Source organism: Eurytemora carolleeae, unplaced genomic scaffold (assembly GCF_000591075.1).
Source record: "Eurytemora carolleeae unplaced genomic scaffold, Eaff_2.0 scaffold629, whole genome shotgun sequence".
Taxonomy (NCBI): domain Eukaryota; kingdom Metazoa; phylum Arthropoda; class Copepoda; order Calanoida; family Temoridae; genus Eurytemora; species Eurytemora carolleeae.
In genome coordinates, this window is record NW_019396768.1 from 80,287 (window position 1) to 98,050 (window position 17,764).

At 31.0% G+C, this 17,764-nt stretch overlaps 2 protein-coding genes across 2 annotated transcripts in view; one reads left to right on the forward strand and one right to left on the reverse strand.

The window, feature by feature from the left end:
* LOC111708443 (uncharacterized) overlaps positions 1-654 on the reverse strand; it is a 9,322-nt gene extending 8,668 nt beyond the window's left edge. Inside the window, exon 1 of the mRNA XM_023481821.1 lies at positions 197-654. Within this exon, the coding sequence (XP_023337589.1) occupies positions 197-263 (67 nt within the window). The 5' untranslated portion in view covers positions 264-654. The remainder of the gene's footprint in view (positions 1-196) is intronic.
* A 2,021-nt stretch (positions 655-2,675) lies between these two features.
* Positions 2,676-17,762, forward strand: LOC111708445 (tyrosine 3-monooxygenase). Its single transcript, XM_023481822.1, has 20 exons — positions 2,676-2,805; positions 3,672-3,777; positions 4,588-4,658; positions 5,686-5,757; positions 6,155-6,244; positions 7,215-7,282; positions 8,447-8,553; positions 8,699-8,735; positions 8,892-8,936; positions 9,357-9,423; positions 9,456-9,515; positions 10,966-11,026; positions 11,808-11,943; positions 13,767-13,858; positions 14,280-14,314; positions 14,556-14,686; positions 14,735-14,741; positions 15,522-15,571; positions 16,207-16,315; positions 16,628-17,762. Exons 1-20 carry the CDS (start codon positions 2,680-2,682, stop codon positions 16,712-16,714), a joined length of 1,557 nt encoding a protein of 518 aa, XP_023337590.1. The 5' UTR covers positions 2,676-2,679; the 3' UTR covers positions 16,715-17,762.
* The last annotated feature ends 2 nt before the right edge of the window (positions 17,763-17,764 follow it).

Below are 17,764 nucleotides of genomic sequence, written 5' to 3' on the forward strand. Positions count from 1 at the left end.
TGGAAAATATAAGAGGAAATCCCTGGAAAATTAGAGGGAAAAAATTGATAAAACAAAATAAACTTTTTTTTGAAAAGAATTATTAACGTTTCTTTCTTCTTCATTTTTGATTTTTAAATTGATAATTTTAAACAGAGACGTTATTTTTTTTTTGCCAGAAGTGAATGAAAAAGCAAGACGAACAAATACTATTTACCTATTCCATTAAATTCTAAAGAAATTGAGTAGCATTGTTGATGAATCACATAGTCAAGAAGTGACATTGAGTGACATCTGTGTTTTTATTATTGAGTTAATTATATCACTTCTCTCTCTCTCCCGTTCTTTCCACACTGCACTGTACTGAGTCACTAATGTTTCACAGCGAACATTGGTTATTAAAAACTAATAAATCCTTGATTTGTGAAAAATTGGTATTTTTCATTGACAAGATTTTTTCACTTTCACTTTTACAAAGATTTAAGAAGCATCAATGTTCAGGGTGTTTTCCAAGTTTAAGGTTGAAATGAACCAAGGTTTCAGGAGCGATGGGTGTGCTGGTAAAAACATTTACGAACTATAGAATAGTTTGAGCATGTTTGGAGACTCGGAGCTTTCTGTTGTTTGGTATACCAGGATACTAATATACACCCAGAACCTTTATTATTCAATGTTTAAACATAAAAGAAAATATGAAAACATTTCAATCTTTTTATTTCAGTTGACAATCAATATTTGTTTATGTACTCCTGTACTCCTGTACTCCTGTACTCCTGTATTCCTGTACTCCTGTACTCGGGTACTCCTGTACTCCTGTACTCCTGTACTCCTGTACTCCTGTACTCCTGTACTCCTGTACTCCTGTACTCCTGCACTCCTGTACTCCTGTGCTCCTGTATCCTGTACTCCTGTACTCCTGTACTCCTGTACTCCTGTACTCCTGTGATTCATGACACATGTTCTCCTTGACCGATTTGCCTCATATTTTGATCGAGTGGTAGAAACACAGAAATGTTCTTAACTTGGTTAAAAAATTATTGAGATTTCCAAGGAAAGTTGGGTCCTAAAGCTCGCAACGATAAATAAGTGCTAAGTGTAGAAATTAGGTAGTTCCGGTCTTTTCTTATACTTCCGGCCTTTTAACTCAACATTGCACAAAAGAAAGGAAAAATCGAATTTTTCAATATAACCCTTGTGATATTCTTATATATATTTAAAATTACATAAAGAATTGTTTTCATGTCATTCTATCATTTGCTGAAAATTGTAGTTGAATTTTGTTGCAAAATTAGAAGTTAAAATAAGTGCTTCTTTATTTAGTCTTTAAACTATTTATACATTATACAATATACATGATACATCATTATTATTTATTTTCCTTGCACTTAACTCAAATTCAAGGGTGCTTCGCACCCCTCTTACTTTTTAACCTGTTTTCTTTATATCTGAAAGAATAGTTCTCTTTTTAGACTTTTAAACTTAAGTAAATATAGTTCCAGGGCAGTATTTTAGAAATGAAAGAAAAACATTTATTTACCTTTGAAATGAGTGTTTATCACCTCTCCGTGAGTACCTTCAATAAAGTCTCAAAAAATGTTTTTTTTTTTTTAATTTGAGGGGACAGGAAAAGACTGGACAGGACAAGGATGGGTATGGGACGTACAATTTCCAGAAGTAATTTTTAAGAGGAGAACGTTCCCTTTGATCTATTATGGCCTTTTAGTGAGATATAAGAGGAAATATTTCGAGGCTTAGAATTGAGGCTCTAAGCTGTAGGAGAGTATAAATAATGGAAGAAACTAATATAAACTTCACTTTCATTCTTAGTTTCAACCCTCCAGCATCTCATGGTGGTCGATATCAACCCGTCTCTCAGAGAAAAAAGTCTATTAGAAAGATACAACTTTTTTTAGAAAAAGAAAAAACTGATTTTAGAAAGGAAAAAATAGATTTTTAGAATAGGAAAAAACCTGCTTTTTATGTACGGGAAAAAACGATTTTTAGAGAGGACAAACGGATTTTTAGAGCGGACAAAACCGGATTTTTAGAAAAAATAAAACCGAATTTCAAGAAAAAATAAAACCGGATATCTAGAAAAAATAAAACCAGATTTCAAGAAAAATTAAAACCAGATTCTAAAAATTAGGACAAACCCAAATTTTTTTAAAGAAGAAATTAAGATTTTTAGAAAAGAGAAAACCAGATTTTTTGATAGGATAAGCCTTATAAACCCTCCAGCATCTCATGGTCGATATCAGCCCGTTTTTCAGAGAAAAAAGGTTTATTAGAAAGATACCACTTCTTTTAGAAAAAGAAAAAACTGTTTTTAGAAAGGAAAAAATAGATTTTTAGAATAGGACAAAACCTGCTTTTTATGTACGGGAAAAAACGATTTTTAGAGAGGACAAAACCGGATTTTCAGAGAGGACAAAACCGGATTTTTAGAGCGGACAAAACCGGATTTTTAGAAAGGAAAAAATAGATTTTTAGAATAGGACAAAACCAGCTTTTTATGTACGATTTTTAGAGAGGACAAAAACGGATTTAAAAAAAAATAAAACCGGATTTCAAGAAAAATATAACCAGATTTTAAAAATTAGGACAAACCCAGATTTTTTTAAAGAAGAAATCAAGATTTAGAAAAGAGAAACCCAGATTTTTAAATAGGATAAACCCTTATGCAAAGTATTATCTAGGAGAATGACTAAGAACATAGATGATGTTGAAGTGCGAGGAAGGAATGCGAATATTGAACCTCAAGTAAATCCTCCAACAGCAGATGGATTTAAAAATAAGATGGCTATCCAGAGATCCTACAGTGTAGAGGTATAGTTATGTTGATCTGTGTTCATTGTGCATTCTTTAATCTTTAACTTAAACTATATTACAGATATGGTTATTTATTTCAATCGTTCAAAAAAATGAATTTGTTCGTTCTCAAAATGATCGTCCATTTTTCATCTACTTCGTTCTTTTTCTCACTGAACGATTGTTCTTTCAGTAGAAAAACGATTGTTTTTTAGAAATATTTGTTAGAAAAATGTTCGTTCAGTAAAAAAATCAATCGTTTTTTCAAGTCCGTTCGAAAAAAAAATTTAGAATTCGTCCATGAACGATCAGGATCGTTTGAACGGTCTTTAATCGTTCATTTTTGTGTTCGTTTTTAAAAAATGATAGTTTTTCATTTCTCTGTACGATCCAAATTGTTCGTGCATCGTTCGTGTATTTTGTGACCGACACCATCGGTCACAAAAAATTTTGTTTGTTCTCAAAAATGTTGTAATATTCTGCATGCTTAACTCGAACTATTGATTTTCTAATGGTTTTGTGGAATTTTGTTCATTAAAGTGAATTAATAAATATGGATAAATACTTACCACAGAAAGCTATATTTCAACAATCATTTAGAATTTATGCTTTTACTTGACATTATTCAAAATACAAAGAATTAAATACAATCAATACATTCGCCACAAACTCAAATTTTATCGTCCCTATATCGTTGCAACCTGATGGTGGAAACTTTCGATATTTAAACCGCGTCGCTGAGCCGCCAAAAACCGGTTCCAATTGAGCGCCGGCTCAAATCTCGAAACATTAAACACAATTTCAAGCGGAACCAACTATGTTTGAGCCGTGGCTCAAATTCTTTAAATTGACCCTCAGGTTGCAATGATATGATTGTTTCCTAGAACGGATATCATGGTAAGACCCGGAGTCTTGTTGGAGACGCAAAGTTCGAATCTTTCGTGAGAAGAGAAACAAAAACTAAACTCCTCGAGTCAGCTCAGGAATTCGGTAAGTTTCACTTCCTCTTGAAAGAGACTATAAATGTAATTTCATGCAAAGATGGAAATGCCCGATTACCAATAGTACCCTTTCAGGCTTAATCATCTAGTAAGAATTATAATAGGATGTTCTTGTTTTTCTTAAACTGTTTATTTTCATTTGTGGTTTCGCGCATTTCTCGAATATAAGAAAAAATGGAGAGATAACCACACTTAGAACAGTTGGAAAAACAACGGGTTCTTACACATTTTAGATCAGACTAAGGTTTTAATTGGGCACTGTTGTCAATCAGGTATTTACTTCTTGCAGGGGGTGGGGGTTCACTTAATAATGGCCGTAAAGTCTCTTAATACGCGAATTAGGATTAAAAATGGAACCAGAGATTTTGTTTGAATTATTTTAACTAGATTACTAAGATTTGGATACGTTTTGTTCGAGTGTATGAACCAAATTGATTATACTATCCCAAACTGATATAAAAAGTTTCAAGACTGGCATTTGAAGCTCTAAAAATGTACATTTTACAACTATGAAGCACTTAAATTAATTCTTTCCATCAAACTTAAATTTTCTAATCTCTAAATCTTTGGAAAATGATGGCGGAAACCTTTGATATGTCAAATTTAGATTTGTGGATCTAACAGAATTCACAGTTTAAAATATCTAAGGCCAACAACGTTAGGTTGCAAAGATAATGATTAAAAAATCAGGGGCTGGGGCAAAAACTTAATCCCTTTCTAATCAATTTTTGCGTTTACACTTCCGGGGGGGGGGGTCTTCATTTTTAAAATTAAAAGGGTTTTTATATTTTATCTGTAGAGTTTGATATAGTAGATGAAGAAGAAGCTCTCCTACTTGAATCCTTGTCAACAGAAAACAACAATGACAAGGTAAAGAAACGATTTCTATTGGTTTAGAATAGACAACAAACACATGACTGAACCCTGATTGGATCAGGCGCTAATGGACTCGGCTTACAGGAGTGAAACTAAGTTCTTGCAACAAATACTTTTTAAGATCTAGATATATATTTATGTATCGAGGTTATCACAAGTTTACAGAATTGTTAATATGGATTTAACATAGAATTTTTTTTGCGATGTTATCGTGTACATACAATTACAAATTAATTAAGTCGAAATCCAGAAATTTACAGATACATTTTTTTCGTTTTTTCATGTCTTGATTGCTGGTAAATTTATATTCAAGTATTGACAGAGCAGCAGTTCAAGAGGAAAAACTATATTATATATTAGAGGATAGCATACTTTTGTGAAATAAGACTGGGAGATATTAAAAACACAGTGTGTGTTATCTCTTATTGGAAAATGCTACAATTAACATCCTGGATGCTTTCACATAAACATGGACGGGAGCGAGTTTATATTAAAGAAAATTATTGTTAGTGTCATAACATGGAACATTGACCGTTCCTAGTTAAAAATGAGGCTACAAAATCTAAGTTTGACACAAATACTGATTATCCAATACTTATATCTTTGCAACCTAATTTTGTAGCCGTTGATATCGCAAACTGCAATTCTGTTAAATAAATTAATCTCAGTTTGCAATATCAAAGGTTTACACTTTCAGGTTGCGAATATACAGAGATTAGAAAATTTGAGTTTGTAGCAAGAACTTTGTTGCCAAGTATCAAAATTCAATTACATCAAAAAATTAAAATTTCTGTTTGATAATATGAACATTGTTGTTGTAGGACGATACTTTTTGGAATTAGGAACTTTTAAGTTTGAAATATCTTTTAAAATGATCAAGGCTCTTTTTTAGAGTTACAGCAGCTAAACATTTCGGTTTTGCAAAAATGATTGAATAAAGCTAATATTCATTTGGTTTATTCGGGTATATCCTGGTTATTCTGGTTTTTATAGATATATATAGATATATATTTGTGTTCAGGTAAGATTGAGGATCTTGGTTGAGACCAAGGACTGTTTGCTCGGACTAACAAGGATAATGAAGATACTCGAGGTAAATATAAACTTTAAAGAGAGTGTTTGCGAAAAAATGTCAAATCATGACTGGACTAGCACTTTTTATTTTTACAGTTTTGACAGAAACACATGATAGTAATAAAGTCACTAAGTTAGTGTAACCTTCAATGAAAGTCACAATATTATAACCTCATATGACCTTCCGCAGCCACCCCCTTTAAATCCGCAACCACCCTTTTTAAATCCGCAGCCACCCACTTTAAATCCGCAGCCATCTCTTTTTTAATCCGCAGCCACCCCTTTAAATCCGCAGCCCCCCCTTTAAATTCGCAACCACCCCCTTTAAATTCGCAACCACCCCCTTTAAATTCGCAACCACACCCTTTAAAGTAATTTAAACGTAATTTCAACTTCCTTTCTGTATTATATTGTAGAGTGAGGAGGGTAAACTATATCATCTTGAATCCAGGAAACCGAAGAAATCAGAGAAAAATATTGAAATGGAATTTCTTCTCTCCTGCCAGGTAAAGAATATATATACCATGTACTAGTTTGAGAACCTAGCGTTGCCCATTAGTTTATCCCACCGTTTACCCGCCTTATCCGTAAATTAAGATTTTCGCTATTTTTCGCGTTTAATTCTGATAAATTTTCATCGTTTCTGAAGAAGGAAATGCTCTAGTCAATTTTGAAGAAAACCCCCACAATTGAAAATATACAGAGGACAAACAGACAGACATACAATCCAAATATATGTATGTATATGTAAATATATGATTTAATTCTAAGGTCAGTCCAAAACTTTTTAACAAAATAAGTTCTTCTTCAAATAGATAGTTCCTCTTTAGTCTTTATACTAAATTTACATTGTTAAAAACTTTGTAATTTTTGAAAATTAGAGTTTATTGATTTAGAAGGTAGGTGGGTTGAAATGTTATATTTAAAATCCTTATACATTAATCTACATACTTTGCTTGTCTGTCTGTATGTCTGTCCGTAAAACGGGCCACGGCTGCAACCGATGGGGCCCAAATTTTGTGTGGGACCCTTACATGACTCGAGGGAAGGTTATATATATGCTCAAATATTTTTGATTTTTGTTAAATTTTGAAAATTCAAGAAAAATATTACTAAATCTGAAAACTTTTTTGTTATTTTTTATATTGTATTCAGGCAATAATCATAATTTTAAATATTCTTTTTTAATTGGGCCTTCACAATTCACAATTTAAAACAACTTTTAATCTACTTAAGGGAACCCATGACTCAAGAGTAGTGCGGGGTAACAATTGCAATAAAAAAAAATTTTAATTTATTCAAAAAATGAATTTTTTTAAAGTGCTTTTTTAATTCCACTGGCAACTCTGGGCACTAAGGATATCATTTTAATAAATAATGTAAGCGATAAATGGTGTATTTTTATACTACAATTTTGCCATGAAATTATACAATTCAAAATATTTTAATCTATTTTGTTAAAATCTGTTTTTGCAGGTAAAACCTGCTAGAGCACTGTTCCTCTTGAAGAGTTTGAAGACTAGTAACGGCCTCGTCGGGGCAAGGTAAAAGAAGGCGGAAAATCTTTCCACAATTTTGTTTCCATTTTTAGAGACTACCCCTCCTGCAAACTTTCGGGGTATTTAATTTTTCCATTTTTTATCCTTCCTTCAACCTAATGTTAAAGGGACTGTGAGTGTAATTTTAATTAAAAACAATTCCAACACAATTTTGGAGAAAATATATTTTTTAACAAAAATTGAAGCATTGAGGTAATTGTAGAAGGAACTGCAGTACGCGCCTTTTCAAGTGATCATTTAAAGAACTAAATCCCCGATTTTATAGAACAATACTCTTTAAACCTTAAAAATGATCATCTAGGTCAGAAAGTTAATATCAATCCTTAAATATAAAGCAGTTTGCAACCAAAGTGTTCAACATTTAGCACCGTTTCTGTAGAAAAATAAGGAAAAGTTTCTGTAAAAGAATAAGGTAAAGTTTCTGTAGAAAAATAAGGAAAAGTTTCTGTAGAAAAATAAGGAAAAGTTTCTGTAAAAGAATAAGGTAAACTTTCTGAAGAAAAATAAGGAAAAGTTTCTGTAGAAAAATAAGGAAAAGTAGATTGCTTGATATAATGTTAAGAGAGCTTTCTCCACAGACAATATTCAGAATTTTTAATAATTTTTTCAATTGGGCCTTTGTAGAAAAATAAGGAAAAGCTTCTGTAGAAAAATAAGGAAAAGTTTTTGTAGAAAAATAAGGAAAACGTTCTGTAGAAAAATAAGGAAAATATTCTGTAGAAAAAAAGGAAAAGTTTCTGTATAAAAATAAGGAAAAGCTTCTGTAGAAAAATAAGGAAAAGTGTCTGTAGAAAAATAAGGAAAATTTTCTGTAGAAAAATAAGGAAAATGTTCTGTATAAAAATAAGGACAATATTCTGTAGAAATATAAGGAAAAGTGTCTGTAGAAATATAAGGAAAAGTTTCTGTAGAAAAATAAGGAAAAGTGTCTGTAGAAATATAAGGAAAAGTTTCTGTAGAAAAATAAGGAAAAGTGTTTGTAGAAAAATAAGGAAAAGTGTCTGTAGAAAAATAAGGAAAAGTGTCTGTAGAAAAATAAGGAAAAGTTTCTGTAGAAAAATAAGGAAAATATTCTGTAGAAAAATAAGGAAAAACATTTTAAGACCAAACGTTTTTCACAATTAATTAATTAATTCAATTCATGATTAGATTGGTTGGTGGTATTGAAGTATCTGAATCCTGTGTCTGGTTTCCAAAACATATTTCAGAGTTGGATCAATGCAATCATGTTCTCACCAAACTAGAACCAGATTTAGGTATCCATTTTATAGACTAGAACCAGATCTAGGTATCCATTATAGAACTAGATCTAGGTATCCATAATAAAAATTAGAACTAGATCTAGATATTCATTATATAAACTAGAATTCAAGATCTTGATATCCATTAAATATTTTCTAGATATGGACCATCCAGGCTGGAGTGACCTGGAATACAGGTATAAATAAAAAAAAAACATTTAAAATTTGAAATAATATTTTACAATATTACATTCAAAGTAAAGAATAATTGACCCCAACCCCATTTTCAAATAAAAGCCTTTGATTCTGTTTGGAAATGATCAAATCAATAATATTATTTTGTTTAATTACAGGGCTAGACGGAAAATGATCGCTGATATATCATTCAACTATGTTCAGTAAGTTAGTTTCAGTTTATTAAAGGTTTAAAAATGATATTTTGTAAATATATAAATCATTTATTAATTCTAAATTTAAGTTGTTTTATTAAAATTCCAAGTTTTTAAAATTTGATCAAAGTTTTTATTAAAGTTTTAGCAAAGGGAATTATGAAAGAAATTTTAAAAATGGAACAAAGGAATTGAGTCTTTTTCCTATTTGAAATCCAATATGGTTAACCATATAGATATTTCAAACCATGAATTCTTTCAGATCAAATAATCTAGGTTTGAAATATATTAAATTTCCTCACCATAAAGTTGCAAAGATATAGTGATTAGAAATTGTGTCAAAGACTTCATTCTGTTGACCAAATAGGTTCATTTTGAATTTTAATCAATTATAAAATAAATCTAATTCTATTGTTTTTGACGATTAAGTGGTCAGAAAATACCGGAAGTTGAATACACCAAAGCGGAAATAGAAACCTGGGACGTTGTTTATCTAAAGGTAATTATTAAATTTAATCCGTAATAAAAGAGCTTCTTCCAGGACGAGCTTCTCAAGTTCATATCAAGTATCTTGAGATCATGGAGAAGGTAAAATTATTTGTTTAATGACAACCACTTTAAAGAGAGTGACTGGCTATGTAAGGTAGTTGAACTGAATATGCAGTGTTGTGGAAAACTTCTTTCGGATTCATTTGAGACATATCAAACTTTTTAAAGATCTGTAAAACAAAGATTTTCGCAGATTTTCTAGAATTATTATTGAAAAGACGACATTTGAAGAATTAGAAGAAATCTGCGAATAAATTCAAAGTAAATAATTAATTCAATATAATAATGAAAACGAAATAATTAATTTTAGAATTGATTTATTGACAAATTTCTTTTGAGAGATATGTTCCTAACCATCTAATTAGCTTACTGTATAATTTTTACCTTATTTTTCGTAGTCGATATTTAATAATTAAGAAAAAACTAATTCTGAAAACGCATCCATCCCAAAAATAGGAGTTTTTAATGTCGAATTTGAGCTCAAACTCAGGATTTACAGATCTTTAAAAAGTTTAATATGTCTCAAACTAATTCGAAAGAAGTTTTCCACAACACTGCATACTCAGTTCAACTAGCTTAAATAGCCGGTCACTCCCTTTAAGAGTCAATTTAAATTCTATCCTGTTGCTCTATCTGCGCCATTTTCTCTTTTAAAATTATCAAATAATTTGGTTTCGATCGGTTCAGCCGTTTTGACGTTTATCGGTTGCAAACAAACAAACAAACAAATTGTATATATAGATATTTATAGAGAGAATGTAAACCATATGTAAATCATTCCACATGCATCGTTTAAAATGCGTCATTATTGATTTTTTTATTTACAGGGTGTCCCATTTAGCATGGGAGTTAGGCGTCATTCGTTATTTAAAAAAACACAATTTTAGTACTCTAGTACTCAAGAGATTTCACGCCAGAAGTTTTAGTCTTAGAGTATCATCCAATGTGCAGTTAACAGTTCTGCACCTTTAAAATTGACGAGAGATATTGTATAATTTGTTTAGAATCTTATGGATGATAAACAAAACTGTTCTTTAATGTTTAATCTTTCAGTGAATTTTAAGCATGCAATATGTTAAGCATGCTTTTTTCCAAAAAGCCCTTAAGACGTACAACATTACACATTCAACACAGTTTAGCTCAGAACTTCGTAGACATCGAAAGAATTTATAAAATGTCGTATTTACAATTTTTCGATGAGTTTTAAGTAATTGTATAAATAAATAGCCGTGAAAGGCGAGAACTTGATGTCTCTGGAGTTTTGAGATAAAATAACCTACTAAATATAAATCAATTATCGGAAATAAAAGTGATTTTCAAGTCGTCTTTTAACTCCCATGTTTATTGGGATATATTCATTGATATTACATGATAAAGGTAAACTAATACTGGTAACACATTAAATTAATTACAATTAATTACAACATCAATTTGCTTAAATGTCGTCTTCTTATTCCACATTTTCTGGATCTCACGGTATGCACTGTAGGAGTGTGGATATGGTGTTGGAAAGATACCCCAGCTAGAGGATGTCTCAAACTTTCTTAGAAGTAAACATTTTGTAAACATCTTTTATTTCTTAGATGTAAACATTTTATAAACATCTTTTACTTCTTAGAAGTAAACATTTTATAAACATCTTTTATTTCTTAGAAGTAAACATTTTATAAACATCTTTTATTTCTTAGAAGTAAACATTTTATAAACATCTTTTATTTCTTAGAAGTAAACATTTTATAAACATCTTTTATTTCTTAGAAGTAAACATTTTATAAACATCTTTTACTTCTTAAATGAACAGGTTATAGAGGAATAGAACTGGGAACTCTTGTATTGTAGATATCGAGATCAATGATCTCGATATATCAACAGATTAGTTTAATCTGTTGAGATATCCTGCATGTTAATCTTACCCAGTCTGTGGTCGAAATAAAGGGATCGGAATTTGTGAGTGTCTAACACAACAGTTTCCAACTCTGTTTACTTTTAGAATTAGACTTTTTTTTACTTAATTAAATAAACCCCTTTCATATAGATTAAAAAGCTATCTATTCTCTTGTTATGTATTGCTTTCTTTTATCCCTTTAATCTCTTTTTATATCTTTAATCTCGTTTAATTTCTGTAACCTTTATATCCCTTTAAACCCTTTAAATTCATATATTATCTGTTGAATCTCATTTATTTATTTTAATCTCGTATTAGCTCATTAATCTCGTTTTTATCCTTACATTCATTAAAACCCTTTAATCCCACCCCATTAACCTATTAAATCTTCATTAACCTATTTAATCCCATTAATCCTCAATATCCCACTTGATCCTTTTATCCAGGAACCTCTGGGTTTAGCCTGCGACCTGCAGCTGGCCTGGTCACAGCCAGAGATTTCCTCTCTAGCTTGGCGTTCAGAGTGTTCCAGTGTACACAATATGTCCGACATCCTAGTTCACCGCACTACTCCCCAGAACCGTAAGCTCTTTATTACAAATACAGAGTCATTGCAAACTTTTTGTGACGTAACTGGTATGACTTTTTGACCTCGTAGCTCCTCTAGAGATTTTAAATTTCAGAATAAAGTGGGTGGTAATCTTGAATTTCAGAATAAAGTCTGTGGAAATCTTGAATTTCAGAATAAAGTCGGTGGTAATCTTGAATTTTACGCTTAAAGTTGGTAGTAATCTTGAATTTCAGAATAAAATGGGTAGTAATCTTGAATTTCAGAATTTTAGAATAAAGTCCATGGTAATCTTCAATTTCAGAATAAAGTCGGTGGAAATCTTGAATTTAGAATAAAGTCGGTAGTAATCTTGAATTTTACGCTGAAAGTCGGTGGTAATCTCGAGTTTTATGCTTAAAGTTGGTAGTAATCTTGAATTTTACGCTTAAAGTCGGTGGTAATCTTGAATTTAGAATAAAGTCGGTAGTAATCTTGAATTTTACACTTAAAGTCGGTGGTAATCTTGAATTTTACGCTTAAAGTTGGTGGTAATCTTGAATTTTACGCTTAGAGTTGGTGGTAATCTTGAATTTTACGTTTAAAGTCGGAGGTAATCTTGAATTTCAGAATAAAGTGGGTAGTAATCTTGAATTTCAGAATTTTAGAATAAAGTCCGTGGTAATCATGAATTTCAGAATAAAGTCCGTGGAAATCTTGAATTTAGAATAAAGTTGGTAGTAATCTTGAATTTTACTCTTAAAGTCGGTGGTAATCTTGAATTTTACGCTTAAAGTTGGTAGTAATCTTGAATTTTACGCTTAAAGTTGGTAGTAATCTTGAATTTTACTCTTATAGTCGGTGGTAATCTTGAATTTTACGCTTAAAGTTGGTGGTAATCTTGAATTTTACTCTTAAAGTCGGTGGTAATATTGAATTTCAGAATAAAGTAGGTGGTAATCTTGAATTTAGAATAAAGTCGGTGGTAATCTTGAATTTTACTCTTAAAGTCGGTGGTAATCTTGAATTTTACTCTTAAAGTTGGTGGTAATCTTGAATTTTACGCTTAAAGTTGGTAGAAATCTTGAATTTTATGCTTAAAGTTGGTGGAAATCTTGAATTTTACGCTTAAAGTCGGTGGTAATCTTGAATTATGCTTAAAGTCGGTTACAGTAATCTTGAATTTTTACGCTTAAAGTCAGTGGAAATCTTGAATTTTATGCTTAAAGTCGGTGGTAATCTTGAATTTCAGAATAAAGTTGGTGGTAATTTTGAATTAAAAATAAAGTCGTTAGTAATCTTGAATTTTACATGTAAAGTCGGTGGTAATCTTGAATTTTACGCTTAAAGTCAGTGGTAATCTTGAATTATGCTTAAAGTCGGTTATAGTAATCTTGAATTTTACACTTAAATTCGGTGGAAATCTTGAATTTTATGCTTAAAGTTGGTGGTAATCTTGAATTTCAGAATAAAGTCCGAACATTTGTCCCTGAAGTTGAATCCTTTGTAGGTTACACTGTACACTTGTTTGTGGCAAATTTTTTCCAACAATTAAAAAAAAGATAAATCCAAATTTTTTTTCCAAATTTGAAATTTTACATCTATTCTAGGGTCTGGGTTTCAAACGCAAGTGAATTTTAGTTCTGCGCAATTCCTGACAATTCCGAGCAAATTCACACAATTCCTCGAAATTCGAGCACAATTCCGCACAGTTCCGCACAATTCTGAGCCATTTCAAACAATTTCGCGCAATTCGAGCACGATTCTGCGCAATTCCACACAATTCCACGGAATTCCTATTGGAAATAGTTAATTTCATAATTCATAATTTTTTTGATAATTGCATATTTGAATATAGAGATGTTCTCCATGAGCTGATCGGTCACTGCCCGATGTTTGCTGATCCCACATTTGCCCAGTTTTCACAGGAGATCGGTCTTGCATCTCTAGGTAGAGATGGGCGCATTCAGCTTTTTTTCATTTCTTTCGTTTATTGTTCGTGAAAGAAACATTTGGTTTCTTTTGTTCAATCATTCAACAAAAAATTAATTTCCTTCGTTCTCAAAAATTAGCGTTCATTTTCCATCTATTTTGTTCGTTTTCTCACTGAACAGATAGTTCATTGAAATCGTTTGTTCAGTAAAATTGTTTGTTCAAAAAAATTATTTGTTCAGTTAAAAATTATAGTTAATTTTTTCAAAAGTTTGTTCGAAAATATCGTTCGTTCAGTAAAATGAAACATAGTTTTTATATATTTTGGAAATTTCGTTTGTTCAGTAACCATCGTTCGGAATTTTGAAATGAACAACACCATTGTTCGTTCTCAAAAATTTCATTTGTAGACATAAACAATGCCCATCTCTTACTTTAGGAGCCAAGGACTCAGAGATTGAGAAACTAGCGACGGTATTTAGAACTTTATAAATATTTTTTAGCTCAACCCTTTCAACGTATAGGTATTAGATATAAAATTTATTTTAACTAATCATATACGCTTTTTATATTAGAACACAACCTTTTAGTCTAGGCTTGGGTCTTAATCCCTCAGTCTCTACTCAAAAGATCAAGATTAGATCCGATTTAACTCAACTCTAAGTATAAATGGTTCGAATATATCTCAAAAACAAACATTTTGAAAAATATTTAGTTGTACTGGTTCACTGTGGAGTTTGGTCTATGCAAAGAAAACGGAGCAGTGAGAGCTTATGGAGCAGGCTTACTCTCAAGCTATGGAGAACTACTTCATTCACTTAGTCGTAAACCAGCAGTAGAATACAGGTAGAATACAGGTAGAATGCAGGTAGAATACAGGTAGAATACAGGTAGAATACAGGTAGAATACAGGTAGAATACAGGTAGAATACAGGTAGAATACAGGTAGAATACAGGTANGGATATCTACTATATTTGATATTTAATCTGTATGTTTCTAGGATATCTACTATATTTGATATTTAATCTGTATGTTTCTAGGATATCTACTATATTTGATATTTAATCTGTATGTTTCTAGGATATCTACTATATTTGATATTTAATCTGTATGTTTCTAGGATATCTACTATATTTGATATTTAATCTGTATGTTTCTAGGATATCTACTATATTTGATATTTAATCTGTATGTTTCTAGGATATCTACTATATTTGATATTTAATCTGTATGTTTCTAGGATATCTACTATATTTGATATTTAATCTGTATGTTTCTAGGATATCTACTATATTTGATATTTAATCTGTATGTTTCTAGGATATCTACTATATTTGATATTTAATCTGTATGTTTCTAGGATATCTACTATATTTGATATTTAATCTGTATGTTTCTAGGATATCTACTATATTTGATATTTAATCTGTATGTTTCTAGGATATCTACTATATTTGATATTTAATCTGTATGTTTCTAGGATATCTACTATATTTGATATTTAATCTGTATGTTTCTAGGATATCTACTATATTTGATATTTAATCTGTATGTTTCTAGGATATCTACTATATTTGATATTTAATCTGTATGTTTCTAGGATATCTACTATATTTGATATTTAATCTGTATGTTTCTAGGATATCTACTATGTTTGATATTTAATCTGTATGTTTCTAGGATATCTACTATATTGCTGAGTCATTCGAGGATGCTAAGCAGAGACTGAGGTTTGTTTTAAGTTTTGTTTCTTGACAGAATTTTTTTCTTTTTTCATTCAAATACATTTTAAATCTCATTTGCTTATGTTTAAAGCATAATCAAAGAAACCGTTTCTCAAAAATATTCAAATGAAACAGAGTTCAGGGTGTCCAACGAAACGTGACAGTTGAAGAAAAGTTTATTTCGTTAGAAAATTTTGTACTGAAATACTTTTTACTTCAGAATTAATCTTACTATGATATTATTCTCTTTCGGTATCTAACAAATTTTAAAATTTTGGAAAAAGATCGACATTTAAAACCATTCCCCAAGTGTCATGTTTCATGTAGATATTTATCATGTGAGAGTGGGATTCATGTTGTGTTCACTGCCCCGGAAAATTCCAAAACAGAGAGAGGGGAATTGAATTTTGTAGATCCAGAAAATAATATCTGTGGAATGCCTGCGTAGAGACTGGCAGCTGGTGGGGTCTTAAGTGTAAGACATGTGGCCGCAGCGCTCAGCCCAGAAAGTGTCATAACTAAATAAATACTAATGTTATTATTTTTCTGGATCTACAAAATACAATCCCCCTCTCTCTGTTTTGGAATTTTCCGGGGCATTGAACATAACATGAATCCCACTCTCCCATTTATCATTGAAGGGCTTGGGTCTCCACATCCCTGAGTCGACCCTTCACAGTTCGATATATTCCCTTCACCCAGAGTATAGAAGTGATGGATACTTTTGCTTCAACATATAATCTAATCCAGGTAGAGATTATATAAAAGTGGGGAAAGACGACTTTATGACTCAAGTTATAATTTCTGATAGTCAAGAAATAAAAAATGAAACACGTCAATTGTGCAGTGTACACAGACACTAAATATGTGTTCACATAAATAGCACGTCTTCGACAATTGGCTGTAAATTGAACATTAGAATTTATGGCAAAGACGTAAATCCCTAGTCTATTCTATTCTTTTGCACCACCACCTTGATGTCATAGTAATATATAATACGTTAACCACGCTGCTCAATATTTATTTTACAACAATGTAATTAATAAAGAGATTTTATTTTAGGAGTTGAAAATTCAAGTAACTCAGCTTTCTTCTGCTTTTGACCAGATTTCAACAACAAATCAGCTGATAACAGAGAAAATAATCTAAATAGCTGATTAAAAGCTCGGTCTAGCTGATAACTTTGTAACTTACAGCTAGTTGAGTTAAACTCATTCTCTTCATCTAATAGTTGACAGCTGAGTCTAATTTTTTTTCGCTGATTTTGACAGACTAGCTGATCAAACCAAGCTAAATAATATCAGCTGGTTTATTAAAGGGACTGTAAGCGTAATTTCAAAGATGACAATGTTCGATTTGTAACAGAATCCTTTAAACCTGAACCTGCAATCAAAAATGGGGAAAAATCAATAGAATTGTTCTGACTCTAAAAGTGTTCCTTTCTGTGATTGCGCAAATCTGCACTTTCGCTGAGAATACGCAAATGACAATAAAGTAACAAAAATATTGATATATAATTCATACTTGAGCAGACAAAGCTTTAAATTAGGGTACCGTTGTAAATCTGACATTTCCATCTTTGCATGGAGGGTCACTTGAAATTACACTTACAGTCCCTTTCTTCAGCTTAAAATCGAGTTAAAAATTGATCTTTAATTGATCTTTTATTGATCTTTAATCGATTTTTATCATGTTTCACAGGTTCAAGCAGTTTCAATGTACATAGGAATTATAACTAAACTTTTATCTCGTCTTCGGTCTTTAGAAGTAAATTAAAAATGATTCACAAATGTAATTTCGGTAATTATTTTCTCTTATAGATGACAGGAGATCATCAGACATTTCGATTACATTTCAATTAAAAAATCAGGGGTTCGAAAATGTTTGCTTTTTAAGTATAAACGGATGTATAATTTTGTTTATGAATAAATGCTGCGTATTGATCAGAGACGAGTTTAACGTGTTATTGGATTCCCCTGTTTTTGGAACTTATATACTCTAGAGTGAACCAGAGCAACTGAAAAAGTAAAAATCAAACAAAATTTTCAAATTATTAAACTATTATGAAAATGAATGAATACTATCGATTTAAAAAGTTTTATAAAACATGTATTTATCTAAAATATAACCGTACGTGTAAGACGAACAAATTAAAATGTGAATATTTCTGTTGTCAATAAACATATCTGAATCATTACA

What these genes read in the sequence shown, in the direction of transcription:
- LOC111708445 (XM_023481822.1), top strand. Translation starts at nt 2,680, where the DNA reads ATGACTAAGAACATAGATGATGTTGAAGTGCGAGGAAGGAATGCGAAT. An exon ending in AACGGCCTCGTCGGGGCAAG is followed by an intron (nt 7,283 to 8,446) that starts GTAAAAGAAGGC and finishes ATTCATGATTAG; the next exon opens with ATTGGTTGGTGGTATTGAAG. An exon ending in TGTCTCAAACTTTCTTAGAA is followed by an intron (nt 11,027 to 11,807) that starts GTAAACATTTTG and finishes CCTTTTATCCAG; the next exon opens with GAACCTCTGGGTTTAGCCTG.